The sequence below is a fragment of the Hypanus sabinus genome, chromosome 17, assembly GCF_030144855.1.
Source record: "Hypanus sabinus isolate sHypSab1 chromosome 17, sHypSab1.hap1, whole genome shotgun sequence".
Lineage (NCBI taxonomy): Eukaryota > Metazoa > Chordata > Chondrichthyes > Myliobatiformes > Dasyatidae > Hypanus > Hypanus sabinus.
In genome coordinates, this window is record NC_082722.1 from 30383164 (window position 1) to 30407078 (window position 23915).

The 23915-nt window shown below is 38.1% G+C and overlaps 1 protein-coding gene across 1 annotated transcript in view; it reads left to right on the forward strand.

The window, feature by feature from the left end:
* The window catches only part of LOC132406620 (dynein axonemal heavy chain 5-like), a 180312-nt gene that overhangs the window by 32975 nt on the left and 123422 nt on the right, over window positions 1-23915 (forward strand). The window contains exons 14-24 of the mRNA XM_059992430.1: window positions 1063-1384; window positions 3618-3824; window positions 8693-8864; window positions 9886-10031; window positions 11256-11376; window positions 12467-12697; window positions 18709-18896; window positions 19300-19402; window positions 20712-20830; window positions 21094-21286; window positions 22396-22631. Coding sequence (XP_059848413.1) covers window positions 1063-1384; window positions 3618-3824; window positions 8693-8864; window positions 9886-10031; window positions 11256-11376; window positions 12467-12697; window positions 18709-18896; window positions 19300-19402; window positions 20712-20830; window positions 21094-21286; window positions 22396-22631 — 2038 coding nt within the window. The remainder of the gene's footprint in view (window positions 1-1062; window positions 1385-3617; window positions 3825-8692; window positions 8865-9885; window positions 10032-11255; window positions 11377-12466; window positions 12698-18708; window positions 18897-19299; window positions 19403-20711; window positions 20831-21093; window positions 21287-22395; window positions 22632-23915) is intronic.

The following is a 23915-nucleotide window of genomic DNA, read 5'->3' on the forward strand; positions in this document are numbered from 1 at the left end:
TTGATGTATCTGTATGTTTACCAGTTCCTTAATAGTTGCTGCCAGTGTAGCTTTGGATTTGTAATACTGGAAATTGGTTTGATGGTGTGAACTTAAGGACCATATTACAAATATTTTGTTGACACTGATTCCAATGTGGTGTTTGACTAGATCCATGTTGGAATACTTTAATTACCTGGTGTCTCACTCAGCTGCACTTTGCCGTAGTCTGTACTGGCACAATTTCTCTGAGGCCTCACATGCAAAATGCTGGAGGAGCTCAGCAGGCCAGGCAGCATCTATGGAAGTGAATAGATAGTCGACATTTTGGGCTGAGACCCTTTTTCAGTACTGAGAAGGGAAGGGGAAGATGCCAGAATAAAAATATGGATTGGAAGGGAAGGAGGCTAACTGGAAGGTGATAGGTGAAGCCAGGTAGGTAAGAAAGATCAAGGGCTGGAGAAGAAGAAACCTAAAGGAGAGGAGAGTGGACTATAGGAAAAGGGGAGGGAGGAGGGGATCCAGGGGGAAGTAATAAGCAGATGAAGTAAAAGTGAGAGTTAGGAATAGAGGAAAGGGAGAGGGAGTTTGTTTACCAGAAGAAGAAATCGATGTTCATGCCATCAGGTTGGAGACTACCCAAATGAAATATAAGATGTTCCTCCTCCACCCTGAGGGTGGCCTCATCTCAGCACAAGAGATGGCCATGGAATGGGAATCGGAATTAAAATGTTTGGTCACTTGGAAGTCCCGCTTGAGGCAGATGGTATGGAGGTGCTTGATGAAGTGGTCCCCCAATTTACAACGGGTCTCACCAATGTACAGGAGATTGGTGGAATGGGATGAATGGACAAGGGTATTATTTGAGGGAGTGAATAAGCTGGGGGTGGGGGGGGAGTTGGTAAAAATATATGTCCCTAACTTTATTTTTTCTGTTGTGTGTCTTATCCATCAGATATTTTACCAATTTTGAATAAGTTTAAGTGATAACCAATTAAAGGAAAATGCCCTGATTTTATTGAACCCATCTAATTTTGATTGATGTTCATGTGAGCACGTAACAATCAATAACATGTTTTTTAGGCTTGGAATACCAGAACTAAGAATTGACAAACAATTTCAGAAAATTCTCCATAGCTACAATAAAGATATCAACCAGGTGTCCCAAATTTATACAAAGGAAAGCACTGACCCTCCAATTCCACGCAACTTTCCTCCAGTAGCTGGGAAAATCATGTGGGCTCGCCAGCTCTTCAGACATATTCAGGAGCCCATGTTGTTGCTTGAGAAGAGGCCTTGTATCCTGCAGAACGAAAATGCAAAGAGGATCATTCGCAGCTACAACAAAGTGGCCAGGATTTTGTTGGAATATGAAGTGCTTTATCACAGAGCTTGGATGCAACAGGTAGGTTATCGTAACATGTTTATTGTGAGCTTTTTTAATACTTGCATCTGCAGTATTTATATTACTGTACCAACAATAAGATAAAAGTCATATATCTGTGGTCATTAAAACAACTTGGGGCTGCTTGGTAACATGCATGCAAACATATGGGTTGCATAACCTTACACCTGTCTGGAAATGTTCCTCTAAATTTCTGGCTTACACCTGCTAGCCTTAGCCATTAGAATCAGACTTAGTTTCAAGCTGCCAGTGTAAGGAACTTAGTGAAGGCTTCTCTGGCTTGTGTGCATGCTGTGCATAGTGAAATTAATTTAGAACTGATTTGGCCATTGAAAATAGTGTCTACATTTATTTCAGCGGTCAGAAAATTTAACAAGTGTTTTTAGGTCTCTGTCAGAATGGATTCTAATTCTATAAAGCTTTGGATCACAATTGATATGGTAAATCATACAATTTTATTCTATTGATAGTCCTCGTAACCTAGAGCCACAGACTCCTGTTCCACCTTCCCCCCTCTCCTCTTTATATTGCTATCTCCCCTCCCCACTGATGCAGAGTATCAACACAAAATGTTGATAGTTCCTTCCCCATTCCCTGTACTTAAACCATATCCTCAAAATCTTGTAATCCATATACCTGTCCACATACTTCCTAAGTAAGTTGAATGTACCTACCTCAACCATTCCATTTGGCAGCTGATTCCATATATTTGCCACCCACTATGCAAACAAAGAAGTTGTGCCTCAGGTTCTTAAACCTTTCACCTCCAGAGTCACAGTAGCATAGCTGTGCTATTGCAGCTTAGAGTGTTGCGGAGTTCAGTGTTTAATTCTGGCACTGTTCAATAAGGAGTCTCTGTATTTCCCTCTCATGAAATGTGTGAGTTTTGCCTGGGTGCTCCAGTTTCCTTCCACAGTCCAAAGATCTACTGGGTACATTAATTGGTCACTATAAGTTGTCCTGTGATTACGTTAGGGTTAATTGGGGTTGTACGATGCTGAGGCGGCACAGCTCGAAGGGCTGGAAGGGCTGAATCTGTTATGTGCCATTAAACAAAATAAATAAAATAACATAAGTAATCTTTTAACTGCAACCTCTAGTTTCTGATTCTTCAAACCTGGAGAAAAGACTTTTCATCCTATCTGTGTCCCTTATGATTCTACCCCTTACGAAAATCCATATATACAATATCTACCACCCTTCCTTCAACATTTCTTACCACTTGATCAAAACACTCAATCAAATTTTTAAAGAATTTCCCATGCATAACACCCATGCTGGTTATTCCTAATTAACTCCTACCTTTCCAAATGTATATATCTTATCCCTCAGAATGCTTTCCTACCATGGATTTTGGGCCAATGGGTCTATAATTACTAACACTTCCTAAGCAAAGGCACAACATTTGCCATCCTCCAGTCTTCTGGTCCAGTCTTCCCATTGGAAATGATGTTGCAAATATCTCAAGTTCTAGAACCTCTTCTCTTGCTTCCCATAATATTCTTAGACAACCTTTATATGGGCCTCAAGATTTGACTACTATATGCTTCTTAACACATAAAACACCTTCTGCAATATGGACTGCTCCCAAAGCACTTCATTTAACTTTGTCAGGTTTCCAAGTCAATGGCTTTCTTAATGGTAAAAACAGGAAAAATAACTATAGAGAACTCTGCCCATCTCCAGCGGCTCCACACATAGACTTCCATCTTGTATTTTGAGGGCCCTATTTTCTCTCCAGTCACTCTTTTTCCCTTAACTAACTTTAAAAATCTCTTAGGATTTTCCTCAATTTTCTTTGGCAAAACCACTGCACGTTGCTTCTTAGCCCTCTTAATTTCCTTCTTGAATATACCAGCATCCTCCATAGATCACCAGTGATTCATTTGACTCCAGCTATCTGTATCTGACCTAAGCCTCCTTTTTCTTGACTAGAATTACAATGCCCATTGATATCCTAGGGATCCCGCTCCCAGCAGCTTTTGTTTTTATTTTAACAGGAGCATGCAGTCCTTTAACTCCTGCTATCTCACTTTTTACAAACCTCTTGCTTACCAGAGGTCCCGTTGCCTATATCATCTAAATATTTCTTTGTATTGTAACTGCAGTTGTAGAACATAAAGATGAGAAATAGATATAGTACTGAGATTTATTTCGGAGGCAAAGAAGATCTGCTTATTTAGAAAAATGTACACAGAAATTAATGCATCTTTTATTTACAATCCTGTTTCAGATTGATACTGTCCAGTTTGGTCTTCAAGCATCTTTACTGGTTAAACATCCTGACACTGGAGAGATGTTTGTGAACTTTGACCCTGATCTTTCAGTCCTGATGAGAGAAGCAGAATGCATGGTTCGAATGGGTTTGGAGATTCCCAGCAATGCAAAAGCACTTCTGCAAAAGCAGGCTATGTTGAAAAAGATGTACAATAAGCTGCAGGTACTATTCATTATTTTGAAGGTGGCAGACTGATAATGCAGAATAATATGTTTCTTGAGCAATTTTACTTAAAGGTATACAGATGGACAAAGTTATGCTGCCCTTTAGTTTATATTGCTCTGGCAGAGAGAGACCATTATTTTTATTATGCTTAAAAGGTTTTCCTTTCCTTGAATCAATTTACTTTAACAGAATTTAGATGTTGGTTGATTCATCTGGAGCTTGAAATACCTGTTCTAAGTCAAAGAACAAGTTAAATTATGAAAGAAAGCTGTTCAATAAATTTGCTGATGACACCCCTGTCATTGACCTAATCAAAGGTGGTGATGAATCAGCAAATAGGACGGAGATTGAAAATCTGGCTGAGTGATACCACAACAACCTCTTACTCAATGTCAGCAAGACCAAGGAGCTGATTAACTTCAGGAGGAGGACACCAGAGGTCCATAAGCCAATTCTTATTGGGGGGCTCAGAGGTGGAGACGGTCAGCAATTTTAAATTCCTCAGTGTTAACAGTTTAGAGGATGTGTCCTGGGCCCAGCACGTACGTGCAATTACAAAGAAAGTATGCCAGCATACTTACTTCCTTAGAAGATAGCGAAGTTTCATTTATAACTTTGACTGGCTTCTATAGAGGTGTGGTGGAGAGCATATTATCTGGCTGCATCACAGCCTGGTATGGAAACACCAATGCCCTTAAACAAAAAAACTTATAAAAGTAGTGGATATGGTCCAGTCCTTCATGGGTAAAGCCCTCTCACCACTGAGCACATCTACATGGAGTTTTGTCACAGGAAAGCAGCATCCATTATCAGGGACCCTTTCCACCCAGGGGTGATCTCTTCTTGCTGCTGCCACTGGGTAGAAGGGACAGGAGCATCAGGACTCCTGTCACCACAGTCAGGAACTGATATTATCCCTCAGCCATCAGGCTGCTGAACCAGAATGGATAACTTCACTCAGATTCACTTGAGCTGTTCCCACAACCTATGGATTCACTTTCAAGGGCTCTTCTCATGTTCTTGATATTTATTATTATTTCCTTTTTTCTTCTGCATCTGCACATTTCGTTGTCTTTTGCACACAGGTTGTCCACCCTGTTAGATACAGTCTTTCATTGATTCTATTATGATTATTGGATTTAATGAGTATGCCTTAAGTAAACAAATCTCAGGGTTGTAAATGATTTTTTTTATATATATAGATATACATACACACACACACACACACACACACACACACACACACACTCTGTATACTTTGATAATAAATTTATTTTGAGCTTTGAAACCAAGGGGAAGCATAGAAAAGTAAAGCCAATTTGAATTCAAACCCGAGATTCAAGCCAGTCAATAAAGCCTACATTTGATCTATTGGTGTTCAGGGATTAATTGTGTTGATATAATGAACTCCAACAAAAAATATTGAAGACCTTAAATAAACATGGGAGATGTCCAGATAGATTAATAATGGATTGGTTTATAATTCAGTCACTTCTATTGTAAAAGTACACCTGGAGTTTTATATTTCTCAATCAGATACTAATTAATCTGCTGTGCCTTTCTGTGGTTTACTGTGTGTTCCTGAACTACTTGTGAGTTTTCATGTAGTCTTACTTTACCTGTGAACTGTTATGTCCACATTGAGATTCTTCCCTGATCTTGAAAAGCAGTTTAAGTAATCTGTATAAGGGCTGAATGCAGCTGACAAGAAATGTAGAGTTCTGCGTAAGTGTTCAAAAAGGTGCCCATCGTAAACAATGCTAAATAAGAAAGAAAAGACTTTGATCATTGATGTTATAATGCAACTTTTTGTCACTCAGTAATTAAATACACTTGGCAAGCTTGCCTATCTGGGCTTGAAGTCAATTCAGTGATACATGCCTGATTACCAATTGCCCTCAGTATATCCATGGCAGGTGATTTGCAGCAGCAGAAAATAAAGTGCTAATACATTAGCTTACAGTTTTCAAATCTAACTTCATTAAAATAATCTCTTAAAAGGAATTATTGACTCTATCATATCGTAAATTATGTGTATTACTTATGGAACAAAGTTCTACCTTGAATACATAGCAAGTTATTTTCACACCGCATACAGTAAATCAGTGATAATCTGATCCTGAAGTCAAATTGGGTTGATTGTCAGATGCACAAGTACGGTAAGACATGCACATTTTAAAACTTGCTTGCAGCAACAGCACAGGCACATGCACCCTGTGGCCACTTTATTAGGTACACCAGTAAACTTGCTCGTTGTTATAAATACCTCATCTGCCAATCGTGTGGCAGCAACAAAAGGCATAGAAGCATGCAGAGGTTGTCAAGAGGTTCACTTGTTGTTCAGCCCAAACATCGGAACAGGGAAGAAATGTGATCAAAGTGACTTTGACCATGGAATGACTATTGGTGCCAAACGGGATGGTTAGAGTTCTTCAGAAACTGCTGACCTCTGGGATTTTCACGCACAACAGTCTCTAGAGTTTACAGAGAATGGTGTGAAGAACAAGAAACATACAGTGAACAGCAAAAACACCTTGTTAGTTAGAGAAGAATGGGCAGAATGGTTCAAGTTGACAGGAAGGTGACAGTAGCTCAACTATCATGTGTTACAACAGTGGTGTGCAGAAGAGTAGCTCGGAGCGCACAACACATTGAAGCATGTAGTGGATGGGCTCACACAGGAGATGACCATGGACATACATTTACTGGCCACTTTATTAGGTACAAGACAGTGAAGGAAAAAAATAACCGCAAAAGGAACAAGTCCATGGTAGATAAGAGGTGATCTATTGTATTTCACATTGAAGTAGGATTGAGAGTGTGCAAGTCAGTTTAAGAAATAGATAGTTGCATGAAAGAAGCTGTCCCTGAACCTGGTGATGTAGTAGTTAAATAAGACGGCAATATCCGTGCAGACCATCAAGTACCTACTTATGCCATCCCAGTTATCCACACATGCTCTAAAACCTACCATGCCCTGCTGATTCAAGTGCTCTTCCAGAGACTTCTTAATTGTTGTAAGAGTATCTATAGGTAAATATATCTAATTACCCCATAGTTAATGTGTGTGATCACGCTAAAGAACTGCAGGTTGCATTACTTACATGTATAATTTTTGGCACAAAAATTGCTGATTTGCAGTCCCAGATTACATTAGTATTGTCCCTCATCTTAAAACATTTTAACAAGCGTTTTTATGAGGAATTATATTTTGAAGCTGATCTGTCCAAAGGCAAACCCCTGAGTTCTCCGCCAGAAAAAGAGGGATCTCCTGGAGGCCATCCATTTTAATTCCACTTCCCATTTCAACATGTCCATTCATGGCCTCCTCTTCTCTCATGATGAGGCCACACTCAAGTTGGAGGAGCAACACCTTGAATTCTGTCTGGGTAGCCTCCAACCTGATGGCATGAACACTGATTTCTTGAACTTCCTTCCAAATATGCTCCTGCACCTCCTTCTCTATTCTCCATTCCCATTTCTCTCGCTCACCTTATTTCCTTGCCTATCTATCACTTCCCTTTGCTGCTCCTTCACTTTTTTCTCTCTTCCATGGCCTTCTGCCCTCTCCTATTAGATTCCCTCTTCTCTAGCCCATATCTCTTTAATCAATCAACTTCCTAACTCTTTACTTCATCCCTTCCCTCCCCTGCTTCACTTATCAGCCTTGTGTTCCTCCTTCCCTTACCTTCACCTTTTTACTCTAACTCCTCATCTGTCTTCTCCACTCCTGCTGAAGGGGTTTGGCCTGAAATGTCAGCTGTACTCTTTTCCATAGATGCTGCCTGCCCTACTGAGTTCCTCCAGCATTCTATGAGTTTTCAATAGTTGGTTGTAAATATCTGTTCATATCTTCTATAAAATAAAAATCTAGATCTAAAATACATATAAAACTTACCCAAATGAGTTTTTTGCAGGTGTACTAAGATGATATTAGTGATTCTTATTGATAGTTCTATATATTTACAAAGCTGAGAAAGAGCCAATAAAGAAAAATATTTAAAAAACACTGCAAACGCGGGAAATCTAAACAAAAGGTGAACTTTTTGGAAGTTCTCAGGAGATCAGGCAGCTTCTGTGGAAAGAGGAACAGAGTTAATATTTTCATTTCAAAGTTAGTATTTTGTGTGTTTTTGATTTGTGAACACACAAGTGGTACAGCCATCAGTGGAAAAATAACATATTATTTTCAGGGAAATTTCAGATATTTCTATTTTTTTGCTAATTCGAATGGAGGTATTAATTTAGGAATAGGTCCTTTTGTTCCTAGTGCTAACTCGGCCATTCAGTAAGTTTATGATTGATCTTTCATCTCAGATCCACTTACAAGCACGAACACATAGATCTTGATTTCCCCTTAATATCTAAAACATCTCCATTTAAACAATAGATAAGTCATTAATTTTGTGAAAATCATCATGGTAGCTTATTGAAGAATTCAGTTTAAGTCATGTCTTTTGAAGTTCATTATTTGGTCTGCTTTGTAACTTTTTAATCTCTGTATGGATATATTGTACCTGATTGGTGACACTGAAAAGTAAAATCAGGCAAAATATTTCTTCTTCAGTACTGAAGTGACTTACCTGGATGAAGACAGATCTTGATCAATATGTAAATAGAGATAAGCATTGATTTTATTTTATTTGTCTGAAACATCTAAATCATTTAAACTATATTCTTATGTTGCTAAACCTGTCTGTAAAATTACTGTTTTTTGAATGTGCTTGATAACAGTAGCATTTATGATGTGATTCTACCATCTGGTTTACTGACAATATCTAAGGGATATAAACTGATATGATTTTATTTTTCTGTTAAAATGAAATAGTAATTGCAGATCCTAATGTTCTTTGTGATACTTTCAGCTATTATTAGAAGAAAACACCAGAGTACGTGGAAGAATTAAGCCAGTTTATGAAACCCTTATAGCACCACGTGTGCATGAGATTGATGAAACTTTTCAGCCAGGTCTTGTAACACTAAACTGGACATCATTAACCAATGACCATTTTGTGGATAAGGTGTTTAAGAAATTAGGTAATGAATTCTGTTGCAACTAACAGTTGTCAAAGAATAAGGGCAAACATGAGGAAATCTGCAGATGCTGGAAATTCAAACAACAACACACACAAAATGCTGATGGAACACAGCAGGCCAGGCAGCATCTATAGGGAGGAGTGCTGTCGACGTTTCGGGCTGAGACCCTTCATCCTGAGATAGTCCCTTCTCCCTATAGATGCTGCCTGGCCTGCTGTGTTCCACCAGCATTTTGTGTGTGTTGTTGTTAGCTATAAAGGGTCTATTTTATACCTGTCTGTTCTGATTCAATGGGTCTCATTTCTTAGTCAGAACATTGCAGTTCAAGTCTCTCCAAAGATTTCAGAATTATGATTTAGCTGATGGTCCAGTGCAATAGTGAGGGTGTGCTGCTCTCATTTTGGGAATGTCAGCTTTTTATTTGTTTTAGATATTATAAGAGGCTTCATTTGCTTTTTCATGTGTGTGTAAAAGACCCTAGTATAGAAACACAGAACAGTTAACTCTGCCATCTAGTCAATATTTACCTCTCAATCAGTGATATTAGATAATTGATCACTATCATGCTGATCATTGTGGAAGTTTACTGTCTACAATTTGGCCCTTACATTTTGGACCTTATAGCTATGGCTGCATTTAAGGAATAATTTAAGGGGCCTAGCACACTTATTGTTTTGTGTGAAAGTAAGTTTTGCTCATTTTGATTTTGAATGCCAGGATGAAATGTGCAATAATATCTTAGCTGTCAATTAATCACCTAGAAATGCATGCAATGAAAAGGAGAGTTGTTCAAGTAATAATGTTTTCTGAATTCATGGACCCAAGTTGTTAAGTGGTAGTAGAACAATAGCTGGTAGTTTTCCATTCAGTGTATTTAACTTTATGTGATACAAAGTACCATTGTATGCAACCATGCACTGTCTTTTTAAGAACAGCGTTTTAAAATGTGGAACAGCACAAAATTATAAATTCCAATATTTCAAAAGATTTTTGTTCCTTTTTAAAATGTTTTTACTTCTAGGGGAAATTGATTTGCTGATTCACAGAATCAACGACCTTATGGAATATCGTATAGAGCGGATTCTGTGGGATATGAGTACTATAACGCTTTGTGAATTTCCCGAGGAAACACCGTGGACATGTGAGGAGTTTTTAAGACACACACAGGTGCTGCATAATGTTACTTACCATCTTACTGAACAAAGTCCAGAGGTGAAACCATATGAATGTATGTCCCATAGTGTAGAGGGCAGCAATTTATTTTCTTTTTCACCCTGACCTAAATAGACCGAAATTGATGTTAAAATTACAGTACACATTACAGATGACCATTCTACAAGGTAATTTATAATCAGTAGAAAATCTAGTCCTTAAAAACAATCCTTCAGGGTATTTTCTAAGACTCAATTGAAAATAATTACTTTTTAAACCTTTCATACATTAAAGGAGACTCTGAACAAGTTATGTTCTTGAGATCTGAATATTTTTGTTAACCTAATGAAATTCTGTGCTCATCTCAAATACATACAAAGATCATGCTATTATTCTAAACAAGGCTGTTTGAAATGGGAGCAGAGACACATTTTAAGTTAGAGGAGTGGTTGTCTCAGTGTTATTTAATGCTACTGTCCCTTCTATTGCTCAACACTACACTGGCAGCTTTATAGCTGGAGAGATAAAATAACATAACAGTATTTTATGATGTTCACAATGAAGCCCTAATGTTCTTGCATTTCACTTTTAACTTTGGGTTTTAACCACTTAAAACCTTCAAAACTGGTTGTTCTGTGACCTTCTGTATTATTGCCAATGCACTTTGAAATTTCCTGCTGCACTAATGCCAAAACTGTTTATAAAGTGGCTGCTTTGAATACTTTAAAGCTTTGTAGGACAATCCAGATGATGTTGCCATCTGATAGTTCATAAATGCGAGTCATTTTAGTCTAACAACTTAAATTTAAACAGCTGATTTTAATGTTAAAATAAAGGGTCAAAATCCAAGTATATTTCATAAAAATGAGCCAAAAAAGCAACTCTATGAATAATTGACTAGTGGAAATACAGAAAAAGAGGAGGTGGAGAGTCATGGAGATTTAAGAGGAATTGTTGGAATGTGAGCCTTGATGGAGAAACACTTATCCTCTCATGGTAAGTAGAGAGTAGGGATAAAAATTGGATGGGGTGGGGACAGAGTCACAAGAGGGCTCTGCGTTTTGTTGAAAAGATATTATGTAGAAACATTGTGGAAATTAGTCTCCTCACACAATTTCTCTCTTTTTTCACATTATGTTGGCACAGTTGTCCTTGGTACATGCACACTTACTGTCAACAAATTTGTTTTAGAAGATAATGAAATTACCTTAAATATCAAACACCATCTATTTTCTACAGGATATCTGTACCAAGGGAGCTCAGTCATTGCAAAGCAAGAGTATGCTGGTAGAAGCAGCAACCAATGAACTCATTAATATGCTATACAATGTGGATTCTGATGATGAAAATTGCGCAGAAGGTATGGGAAAACTGTAGTGGACTTCATGCCTGTTCTCACGAGGACTAATACTCCCATATCATTGATGCATACTGTATATTTTAATTTCTACCCATTTTTGTTTCCATACATCTGAAGTTTATGGCTTGGTTGCAGTAACATGAATATTCCCCTCTTCTTACTGTTGATGAGAATAATCGAGTATCATTGCAGGAGAATGGGTTGAATACAAGGTCATTCGTCTGAGACAAAACAAACTTCAATGGAAGTGAAATTATTGGATTGATTGATTTGACATTGGAAAGTTACTAGATTTTTCGAATTGTTCATAATATTCAATGTTATAAACCTCTTATGCTTAACATTAATTGTGCCATTTTGACATAATTGCAAAATCTATTGAATGCAATTCCTTTTGACACTACAGATTTTGTTGGGAACCTGCTATTAATGATAACAATGCAGCAATCTTTATAATGAGATAGGCAAATAAGGGATCAATTGGAAAGGTAATCCCAATTATGTTAAAAGATGAATTATGGTAACTGGTATTTTGGAACTTTTGATTGCCAGAAAGGATACTGGACAAATTTGCCATGATTTACATTTTCCAGTGAGATGAAAATGAGATTTTGTGCTCATCTCAAATACAAACTTTCATCTTCAACCTTCATTTGAGGATCAAATCTCCACCCAGTTGAAATTGTTAGACTGCTTATTTGAAATCCAGTTTTAGATGGAAGATACATCCTCCATCTAATTTTAGGGAAGATTTAGGCTCTTGTTTTTTCATCTACTGCAATTGCTCTTTCCTATTAACTGACTTCTTCCTTCCCTTTGGGAACTTAGAATCAAAACAGAGTTGCTTGCAATCGTCCTGTCACATTTGACCACAGAATGACTTACGCAAGACATTTCTTGTTTATCAGTGATTTTTTTTAAACCAGTGTAGCATCATCCTACATTTTTGTTTGCACACCTGTTGAAACCTTGGAATGTATTTATTGTGTTAAGTGTGGTATATAATGGAAGTTAGATTTAGTTGTTGAAGAATAGAAGATTTGTATTGAATTAGCTGGTGATATTTACAACATTTTACTTTTCATGCCAGAAAGCAAAGAAGTAAAAATACAGATGAAGTCCAGAGTAGTCCTTTCCCCAGATGCTTGTTCAACCTCGGCAACCAACATACTTCAAGATCCTAACTTTCTGAAGCAAGAAGCAAAAGAATTGCTCAATCATTTCAGCCATCGCAACCTAGAAGCTCTAATTAAAGTTATCCGCAATGCCCTGGAGCTGTTGAGAAAATGTTTGCAAACTTTGTCCATGGTCCATCATCAAGGTATGAATATGAGGTCCACTGATTAATAATATCCAACAATATTCTCTTGTCAACATGGTATAATTATTTTAAAATGTGAATAGTTCAGTTACTAATCATTCTCTAATGCAAGCTGAAACACTAAAGGTTAAATTAGTGAGTAGGAAAGTATGACATGAAAGATTGTTCATTCAGCATTCTTGTAAATTATTTTGGGCCTGGCTATTAAAAACAGTTGGAACTAAATATTAAATTTGAACATGTAAGAATGATGGTTTGAAAATAGGTTTGACTATTGTTAATTTGTCTTCATTCTGTGGGGTTCTCTGGCTCTCTGGATGAAAAACCCCATGGTGGTTGTGTATTCAATTTGGGGGTGAGGAAGGTTTGTCTGTCATAGGTATGTCCTTATTACAAATGGTGGGAACCTATCTGAAGTGATGGTGAATTATGCTTTTTGCCCATAGCTTGCTGGATAAAAAAAAGTTGTACTGAAGTTAGTGTTTATGAGCTTCAATGGAATTGATGTAGTTGCCATAGATTTTAGCAATCATAATGATAGTATGTTTTGGTTATTTGCATGTGCTGTATCTGAGCTCATTCCATTGCTTGGGAGGATATAGGTATTATTTTGTGGACAAATATCTAAAATAGCATTTGTTTTACTAATATAAAGTCGATATTTGGATTTGTTGGAGATATGTAAGTTATTATTTGAAGCAATCTATTTGTGTAGATGCTTGTCAGAGCTGGATAATCACTTTTCTTTAAGCAGAATTATATTGTTATATAAGATTGAACAATAATAAATACAGGAAATATCTAATTAAATCACTGATTGCATTGTCCTATTAATCAGAAATCAGAAACTGTGTTTTCAAGTTGATATGAATTAAGAAATGGTGGCTCTTGTAAAAAGTATAAAGGAAACGGACAATATTAATGCTATGAATTGAGATTTGTTTTGTTTTCAAGACATTGACACAATCTTGGAGATATCTTTCTCTTTAGAACTCTGAAATTTATTCCAACACAATTTGATATTAACTGATAAGCATCTATTGACCAGTTTATTCTATCCACAAAAAGCAGGATAAATGTAACCAACCTGTTCTGCTTTCTTCAAATTATCAGCAGGGTAACAGAAAGTCATCAATAGTACTATTAACTATTACCTCTTCAGCATATCGTGCTCAAGTCAGATTCCCCAGAAACATCATTGTTGGATACTTTAGTGGGGGATCACCTCGTGGGAGAATGCCACGGCAGCTAGGTTACAGGCACCGAGCACGGGTCCGTGGTGCAGAAGGGAAAGAGAGAGAAGAAGGGAGCAGTAGTGATAGGGGACTTGATAGTGAGGGGAACAGACAGGAGGTTCTGTGGACATGAATGGGACACCTGGATGGTATGTTGCCTCCCAAGTGCCAGGGTCAGGGATGTCTCAGATTGCATCCTCAACATTTTGGAGTGGGAGTGGGAGCAGCCAGATGTCTTGGTAAATACTGGTACCAGTGACATAGGAAGGAAAAGCAATGAGGTCCTGAAAAGAGAATTTAGAGGCTAGGTGGAAAGCTGAGAAGCAGGACCTCCAGGGTAGTAATTTCTGGATTGCTACCTGTGCCACATGCCAATGAGGGTAGAAACAGGATGATTTGGCAGATAATTGCTTGGCTGAGAAGCTGTTGCAGGGGGCAGGGCTTCAGGTTCTTGGATAATTGGAATCTCTTCTGGGGGAGGTATGACCTGTTCAAAAGTGACAGGTTGCACCTGAACCCAAGGGGGACAAGTATTCTTGTGGGCAGGTTTGTTAGAGTTGTTGTGGAAGGTTTAAACTGACTCAGGAGCGGGGTGGGAACTGAAGTGAAGAGACTCAGGAAAGGATGGATGGTAAAAAAGTAAGATAGCGTGCAGGCAAATTGTCAGGAAGTGTAGGCAGGTGATGGGACTTAGTTGCAGCCAACGGGCTGAGTATCAAATCATAAAGGATGCAGAGTCAGAAAAGATAGCAAATACGGTACTCAAGGTGTTGTATCTAAATGCACTTAACATAAGAAATAAGGTGGATGATCTTGTTTCAATATTACAGATTGCCAGGTATGATGTTGTGCCCATCACTGAAACATGGCTGAAGGATGGTTGTAGTTGGAAGCTGAATGTCCAAGGTTACATGTTATATCAGAGGGATAGAAAGGTAGGCAGAGGGGGTGGTGTGGCTGTACTGGTAAAGAATGGCATCGAATCAGTAGATGTGACGAAGGATCAGAAGATGTTGAATCCTTGTGGGTTGAGTTAAGAAACTGCAAGGTTAAAAGGACATTGATGGCAGTTATATACAGGCCTCCCTACAGTGGCTGGGAGGTGGACCACAGGTTACAGCAGGAAATACAAAAGGTGAGTCAAAAAGGCAATGTTATGGTAGTCATGGGAGATTTTAAAATGCAGGTCAATTAGGAAAATCAGGTTGGTAATGGATCTCAAGAGAGTGAGTTTGTTGAATGCCTAAGAGATGGGTTTTTAGAGCAGTTTGTCATTGAGCCTACAAGGGGATCAGCTATACTGGATTGGGTGTTATGTAAAGAACCAGAGGTGATTAGGAAGCTTAAGATAAAAGAACCCTTAGGAACCAATGATCACAATATGATTGTGTTCAACTTGAAATTTAATAAGGAGAAAGTAAAGTCTGATGTAGCTGTATTTCAGTGGAATAAGGGCAATTACAGTGATATGAGAGAGGAGTTGGCCAAAATAAATCGGAAGGAGCTGTTGGCAGGGATGTCAGCAAAGCAGCAATGATGTACATTTCTGGATAAAATGAAGAAGGTGCAGGACATGTGTATTCCAAAGATGAAGAAATCCTCAAATAGTAAAATAGTACAACCATGGCTGACAAGGGAAGTCAAAGTTATTGTAAAACCAAAAGAAAGGGCATATAATAAAGCAAAAATTAGTGGGAAGATAGAGGATTGGGAAGTTTTTAAAAACCTTCAGAGAACAACGAAAAAAATCATTAGAAGGGAAAAGATGAAATATAAAAGCAAGCTAGAAAATAATATCAAAGTAGATAGTAAAAGTTTTTTCAAGTATGTTAAAAATAAAAGAGAAATGAGAGTGGATATTGGACCGCTAGAAAATGAGGCAAGAGGAATAAAACGGGGGACAAGGAGATGGCTGCTGAATTAAATGAGTATTTTGCGTCAGTCTTCACTGTGGAAGACACTAGCACTATCCCTGATGTTGTAGTGTGTGAAGGAAGAGAAGTGGGTGCAGTTACTATTACAAGAGAGAAGGTGTTCAAAAAGCTGAAAGACCTGAAGGTACACTAGTCACTCATACCAGATGAACTGCACCCTACGGTTCTGAAAGAGGTAGAGTTAGAGATTGTGGTGGCATTAGAAATGATCTTACAAAAATCATTGGACTCTGGCATGGTGCCAGAGGACTGGAAAATTAAAAAACGTCACTCCATTCTTTAAGAAAGGAGGAAGGCAGCAGAAAGGAAATTATAGACCAGTTAGCCTGATAGTAGAAAGTCAGCATGGTTTCCTTTAGGGAAAATCCTGCTTGACGAACCTGTTGGAATTCTTTAAGGAGATTACAAGTAGGATAGATAAAGGGGATGCAGTGGATGTTGTATATTTGAACTTTCAGAAGGCCTTTGCCTAAATGCCACACTTGAGGCTGCTTACCAAGTTCAGAGCCCATGGTATTACAGGAAAGTTACTAACATGGTTAGAGAATTGGCTGATTGGTAGGATGCAGTGAGTGGGAATAAAAGGATCCTTTTCTGGTTGACTGTCAGTGACTAATAGTGTTCTGCTGGGGTCAGTGTTGGGACCGCTTCTTTTTATGCTGTATATAAATGATTGAGATGATGGAATAGATGGCTTTGTTGCCAAGTTTGCAGATGATACGAAGATTGGTGGAGGGGCAGGTAGTGTTGAGGAAACAGGTAGGATGCAGAAGGACATAGATTAGGAGAACGGGCAAGAAAGTGGCAAATGAAATACAATGTTGGAAAATGCATGGCCATGTACCTTGGTAGTAGAAATAAATGTGTAGACTATTTTCTAAATAGGGAGAAAATCCAGGAATCTGAGATGCAGAGGGACTTGGGAGTCCTTGTGAAGAACACCCTGAAGGTTAATTTGCAGGTTGAGTTGGTGGTGAGGAAGGAAAATGCCATGTTAGCATTCATTTCAAGAGAGCTCGAATACAAGAGCAAGGATGTGATGCTGAGGCTTTATAAGGCACTGGTGAGGCTTCACCTTGAGTATTGTGAACAATTTTGGGTGCCTCTTCTTTAAAAAGATGTGCTGGCATTGGAGAGGGCCCAGAGGAGGTTCACAAGGATGATTCCAGGAATGAAAGGGTTATCATACAAGGAACGTTTGATGGCTCTGGGTCTGTACTTGCTGAAACTCAGAAGGATGAGGGGGGATCTCATTGAAACCTTTTGAATGTTGAAGGCCGAAACAGAGTAGATATGGAAAGGATGTTTCCCATGGTAGGAGAGTCTAGGATAAGAAGACACAGCCTCAGGATAGAGGGGTGTATTTTCAAAACAGATACGGAGAAATTTCTTTAGTCAAAGGATGGTGAATTTGTAGAATTTGTCGCCGGTTGCAGCTGTGGGGGCTAGGTTATTGGGTGTATTTAAGGCAGAGATTGATAAGTTCTTGATTGGACGTGGCATCAAAGGTTACGGGGTGATGGCCAGGAACTGGGGTTGAGGAGGAGCTTGAAAAAAGGATCAGCCATGATTGATTCAAACAAGTTCGTCAGACAGGATTTTTTTCCCTGAAGGAAACCATGCTGACTTTGTACTATCTTGTCCTGTGTCACCAAGTACTCCAACACCTCATCCTTATCAATTAACTCTAACACTTTCACTGAGGTCAGTCTAACCGGTCTATAATTTCCATTCTGCTGCCTTCATCCTTTCTTAAAGGGTGGAGTGACATTTGCAGTTTTCCAGTCCTCTGGCACCATGCCAGAGTGCAATGATTTTTGAAAGATCATTTCTAATGCCACCATAATCTCTTAACAACCACCTCTTTCAGAACCCTAGGGTGCAGTTCATCTGGTCCGGGTGACTTAGATCTTTTTGAGCACCTTCTCTCTTGTAATAGTAACTGCACCCTCTTTACTTCCTTCACACACTATAACATTGGGCATACTGCTAGTGTCCTCCACAGTGAAGACTGATGCAAAATAATCATTTAGTATACTATTATACTATCCCTTGTGAATCATTTATTGTTTCTTCTTTGTTGCTGAGTCAATACACTGTCTTCCCAGCTTGTGGGTGACAGAGTGGAAACAACACAATGGAAATTTACATGAAGGAACTGGGTAAATATTGGAAAATGTTTTGACATCATTTAGGACAGAGCCAGGGTACGAGATTCACTAGATAATACTTGCAATGAGTGAGTATTAATATAATATGTTGATTGATCCGCTTCTCTGTTGTGTAATTCCATTAACACAAGAACTAAATCTGTTCAAGAAACAGGTTCACCACCTGTCTTTTTTTGGATCAACTGGGGATATGCCTTTGGCAGCCCTGCTTCCAGTCGATATATAGAATTAACCTCAGAAATTACTATTATCAGTTATGTTGAGTTTATTTTCACATATAAATACATGAATGCACAGGTGCAATGAAAAATTTATTGGCAGCAGCATCGTAGGCATATAGCATCATGTAAGTAGCATTTATTCTGTTTATCTGTGTTCTCATGAAGAAATACACATTCTAACACATACTTAAGTTAATTTATGAAAAAATATTGTGTAATAAATAGACATAGAAATGTTTGAATGATTGTGTAATAGGAAGTTTGTGATAATCACATGTTGATTAGCTATTAGTGGAGCTCTCAGTAGAGGAAAATGAATATTTGATCAGTGTTATTGGATTGAGTTTTCTGACCCTGCTCTGATTCTAGCAGAAAATAAGTCTGAATAAAACTTGGTTTTAATCATAAGCAAGTTTGAGGAACCCTGATTTGTTGGTTTTCATACTTTAGATGTTGAAGCTGCCTCCCAGAAGCAAGTCTGCAGATCAGTTCTCCGTGCTGACATTTGCCTTGTCATTCCTAATATTGAGCTGCATCCCTGTCTGGAAGAAACCCAGAGTATTTTGAATAAAGTTTGTGACTGCATTATCAGTGTTTCCAAAGGGTTGTCTGTGTGGGGAAAGAAAAGGATGACAACAGTATGTATTATAAATATCCTAAACTTTGGCTAATATGTAATGAAGTTGGGCAATGCATCAGAAATTGAGAATCCATTGTAAATTGTGATTCTATTCCTCCAAGGCACTTAAATTATAGTTTTTCTCTTCTTGTGCTTCTTAAAAATACCATAAAAAGTTAAAAAATGACCAGCTGTAAATTCCAGGTTTAGTTCTGAGAGTTCAATAGTGTAATTACTAATGCAGATGGTATACCAACTAAACCGTTAATGCTGATAAGGTAGAGTTTTAAGGTAACTGCAGTTTCTTAATGTGATAAGAGTGAATTATCAGAAACACTGTCCCAAGGACTGCATGAGAAAATATGATATTTATGAAACAAAATAATTGAGCAGATTGAAAAAATCTTTAATTTCACTTACAGAAAAAACTGAATGCTCTAAGAATGGCTGAACTATGGAGAAGTGATACACAGAGTGACCCTTTTATTAATGCTGCTGTAGGCACTGGTGAAGCTGATCAACAAAGTGAGTTCCATTATCCGCAAGTGTCAGGTTAATGCACCGAATGAATCATGTATCATTAATATAATTAATTTGCTAACACAAGGGATCTGGCTGGGAGAAATCTGCTGACTTGATTTTTCAGATGCTCTTTCTCATATCAAGACTTGGCTCAACTGCTGTAAGCTGATAGTTTCACTTCAGGAATGAACTCTGTGCATGACTTGCATTGGAATTCCTTAATTTTTACAGTAGTTTCGAAACAATTGAACATAACTTCTGGTGTACAGGAAAATGATTAGATTTTCCTTACTGCCAACTGGGAGGAAACCCCTAATGAAAAATTGGGCAGAAGCTACTCAGAGTTTTTCACCCTCTTATATGAATGGACAGAAATTTGGAAGCAGTTTTTCCATGGACTTACAGGTAAGGTTCTGCACTGTGGGATTGACGAAAAAACTACATCTCAATCTCGTCCCAGAGGTGGTGAAACAATAGTATAGACTGGAAGTTGACATCAGGGCTGAAATTTAGATAAATGTCGAAAATAGATATGTACCTGTGAACAGAAAGTGTAGAATGAGTATATGAATGCAGAAAAAAAAGCTGCAATCAGAGTGGAAGAGTACTAAAAAAAATGAAACAGAAACTGCCAGAAATACTCAGCAGGTCAGACAGCATCTGTAGAAAGAGAAATATCTAATGTTTTGGGTTGAACATTTCGCCATAAAACTGGAAATGATTAGACGTCTTTCAGAAAATGGGTATATTAATTTCTGAAGCAATTAGGTATTTATCAGGACAAAGGAAATGGATATTTAATATAGAAGGAAAATGCCTATTTAAGTATAAAGAGGAAAGGACATATACAGGGATTGAATTGGATAAGAAGGATATTGAACCAACCCCATTAAGTACAGATGTGGATATTGCGTGTTTTCAATGTGCTTCTTCAAGAATCATATAATCTATTTCACTGCAAAGCCTCTTGAAGACAGGTGAATGACTAAATGAAGGAGGTGGGAGGAAGAAGAAATCTGTAGAAGTAAAGTGTCTGTAAAGGTGACAACTAGAGGGTGATGGGAGGGGAAGAATATCTGAAGAAAAGGAGGTGAAAACATATTTTTGAACTGTTGGAGAGTTCCACTGTGAACTGGAAGGAGAAAGCCTAGAGCATGTTGGGGGAAATGTATGCCCAGTTGTTCAGATAAATGTTAATTCATGGTAAGGCTTCATTTGGAAGATGGAAATTTATTGTTTCACTTAAATGACCAGTAATATGGATCCATTTTTTCTAATAAAGTAAAGTTGAAGTGTTCTATCTTCATTTCAGGCGCAGATACTGCTGCTGTTTACACACAGCCTAATAATTACTACAAAATAATTTCAGAAAACAAAGAGATAATTAAGCTAGTTTCTCTTATTTCATCATCCATCATCTCATTTAGAAGGGTAAGTTATTTAGCCTGGACTTCACTGAATTAGTTTTAGAGCAATGCTTAAACGAATTCTTGCCTGATTGCATTCTCTGTTATTATAATGACACATTATTTATTTCAGTCATTAATAAACTGTCAGAACAGTGGGAAGCAAAAGCTTTCTACTGGACTGACACCCTGTTGAAAGTAGTAAAACCATAAAACATCATGCAACATTCTAACATCATTAAAATTCTGAAGTGTATGCATTACCTATACTTTTTCTAGGACCTACAGGAAGTTTTGGAAAAATTGAGCCACTACAACTGTATCTGGAAGAAAGGTCGTGAAACAACTCTCAGAATGTTTATGAAAGAAAACCCTTCGCTCTCTGAACTTGAGCACCAAATCAAATTTTATTGTAATCTACAGGTCCAAATTCAAGCTGAACCCAGAGTCATTTGTATGGGTCCTTTTGCACTGTATACAGGTACTTTAGAGCTTCACTGTCAAGATAAGATGCTATATTTTTTGAAAAGGTAAAATAATTTAAAACTGAAAATATTGGCAAAATTATTTTATAATATTATTTTATAGACTCTTTAAATGATTAGTGATGCTCAAAACACACTTTTCACTAAATTGTAAAGTGTCTATAAAGAAAGATGAGCATTAGTTTTATTTCTTATGTGATACCAATTTGCTCCCAGCAATGATGTCCTAAGTTTTAGTAATTGAAACACCTGGAGAATATTAAGAATACTCTTCTTGTGAATGATGTGGAAACTCTCTATTAAATATTCAGAAAAATTTACTGATCTCGTTTTGCTTCTCACACAAAATGCTGGTGGGACGCAGCAGGCCAGGCAGCATCTATAGGAAGAAGCACTGTCGACTTTTCGGGCTGAGACCCTTTGTCAGGACTAACTGAAAAGAAAGATAGTAAGAGATTTGAAAGTAGGAAGAGGGGGGGAAATGCGAAATGATAGAAGACTGGAGGGGTGGGGTGAAGCTGAGAGCTGGAAAGGTGATTGGCAAAAGGGATACAGAGCTGGAGAAGGGAAAGGATTATGGGATGGGAGGCCTAGGGAGAAAGAAAGGGGGAGGGGAGCACCAGAGGGAGATGGAGAACAGGCCTCCCTGTTGTGATGGGCAGAGAGAGGGGAAAAAAAACCTAAATATATCAGAGATGGGGTAAGAAGGGGAGGAGGGGCATTAATGGAAGTTAGAGAAGTCAAATTTCATGCCATCAGGTTGGAGGCTACCCAGCTGGTATTTAAGGTGTTGTTCCTCCAACCTGAGTGTGGCTTCATCTTGACAGTAGAGGAGGCCATGGATAGACATATCAGAATGGGAATGGGACGTGGAATTAAAATGTGTGGCTACTGGGAGATCCTGCTTTCTCTGGCGGATAGAGCGTAGGTGTTCAGCGAAACGGTCTCCCGTCGACAGTGCTTCTTCCTATAGATGCTGCCTGGCCTGCTGCGTTCCACCAGCATTTTGTGTGTTTTCCTTCAATTTCCAGCATCTGCAGATTTCCTCCTGTTTGCTCATTTTGCTTCTTTGTTAGTTTGTCTATAATGCTGCTTTGTTAAGCAGATGATTTGAAGATATCCTTGATGGAAGAATGCAGAATCTGGATGACTGGGTTTTCTCAAAGCTGTCATGAAAAATATAGAACAAACTTGGAAAATATCTTGATCTTCATAGAAGAGACTTCAAAGAAATTGAATCGCCCAGTCAATGATCTGGATGATATTAGAATAATTGTGAGTTCTTTGAAAGAGATACGAGAAAAACAGATTGAGATTGATTTACAAATTGGACCCATTGAGGTAGGAGTTCTTTTGAATTCTGTAACAACTTTTTGTTGTGATTACTCCTTATTCTCAGTAATAATTAGAGTGAACTTTACAGTATTACCTAGTCTTTTTATTTTGAAGAAATAATCTTCATGGTAGAAATTGAATTGACCTGGGAGTGTTTTGTGAATTAATTGGGCTATTGGAACATTTTTATTGTGATGTTGATATTGCCAGTACTCAGCTGTCCATAATTTTCTTTGATGATCCAGCAGCTTTGGAACTTTGCTGGTGTTAGTTGAGTAGATTTTCCAGACAGTTGGATATTACTCTATTACTTCAATACATATCCTTTTCATTTACATCTTATACAGTAATTTAGTAATTTTTTTTAGTGTTCACAGTGTTACTTTAAATTTAAAATAAACAGGAAATTGCCCTGATAAATTAAGAGGAAGCATGGAAACAGAACCCAGTAAGCTTCGGCCTGTATGCAAGCTCTCCAGATCCAGACAATGGGCAGTACACTGGCCCACTCTCCAAGCCCCAGGTCCAGACACAATCCTACACATGCTCCTGACTTAAGGTGTTTCTGACCCTGACCTCTGCTATGTTTGCACATCTAGTGCACACACCTTGTAACATTGTCCTGATGAAGGGTCTCAGCCCAAAATGTCGACTGTTTATTCTTTTCCATAGATGCTGCCTGACCTGCTGAGTTCCTCCAGCATTTTGTGGGTGTTGCTTAGATTTCCAGCATCTGCAGATTTTCTTGTCCTTGTCCTTGCAGATCTGCAGGGAGTAAATTTGCCGATAACAAGGATTTGTATTAATCAGTTAGCCAGATGCTGAACCAATGGGACTTAACTAAACATTAGATGCTGAATTATCATAATTTTTTGTGCTTGACTTGAGGATGTTTTATATTGAAACGAGTGATAAAACTTCAGAAAAATAGGCTACTTGCTAGTAATGAGTTACTCCACTTAAGGCATAAATTCTACCAATGTTTCTCTGCATAATTCTATAATTTACTGGAAGGGTAAGCAAACCAATGTCTTCATCCTCTCCCAGACCAAAATCCCCATTACTGAGGTCCTAATTACTCTCAGTGTGCTATGTTCAGTAGGCCTCATTTGCCTGATGTTGGACATGCTTGACCCTGTACTCCTGAAACAGACACTGTATTCTGAGCTTGGTCATGTGAGAAGGTTACAATGAAGATTTAATGGCATGTTCAAAGGTTTCTTGAAAAGTGCAACATCCCCACTGACTCCTGGAAACCTATGGCTATGGGCTTTTTGTTTAAATTAATTT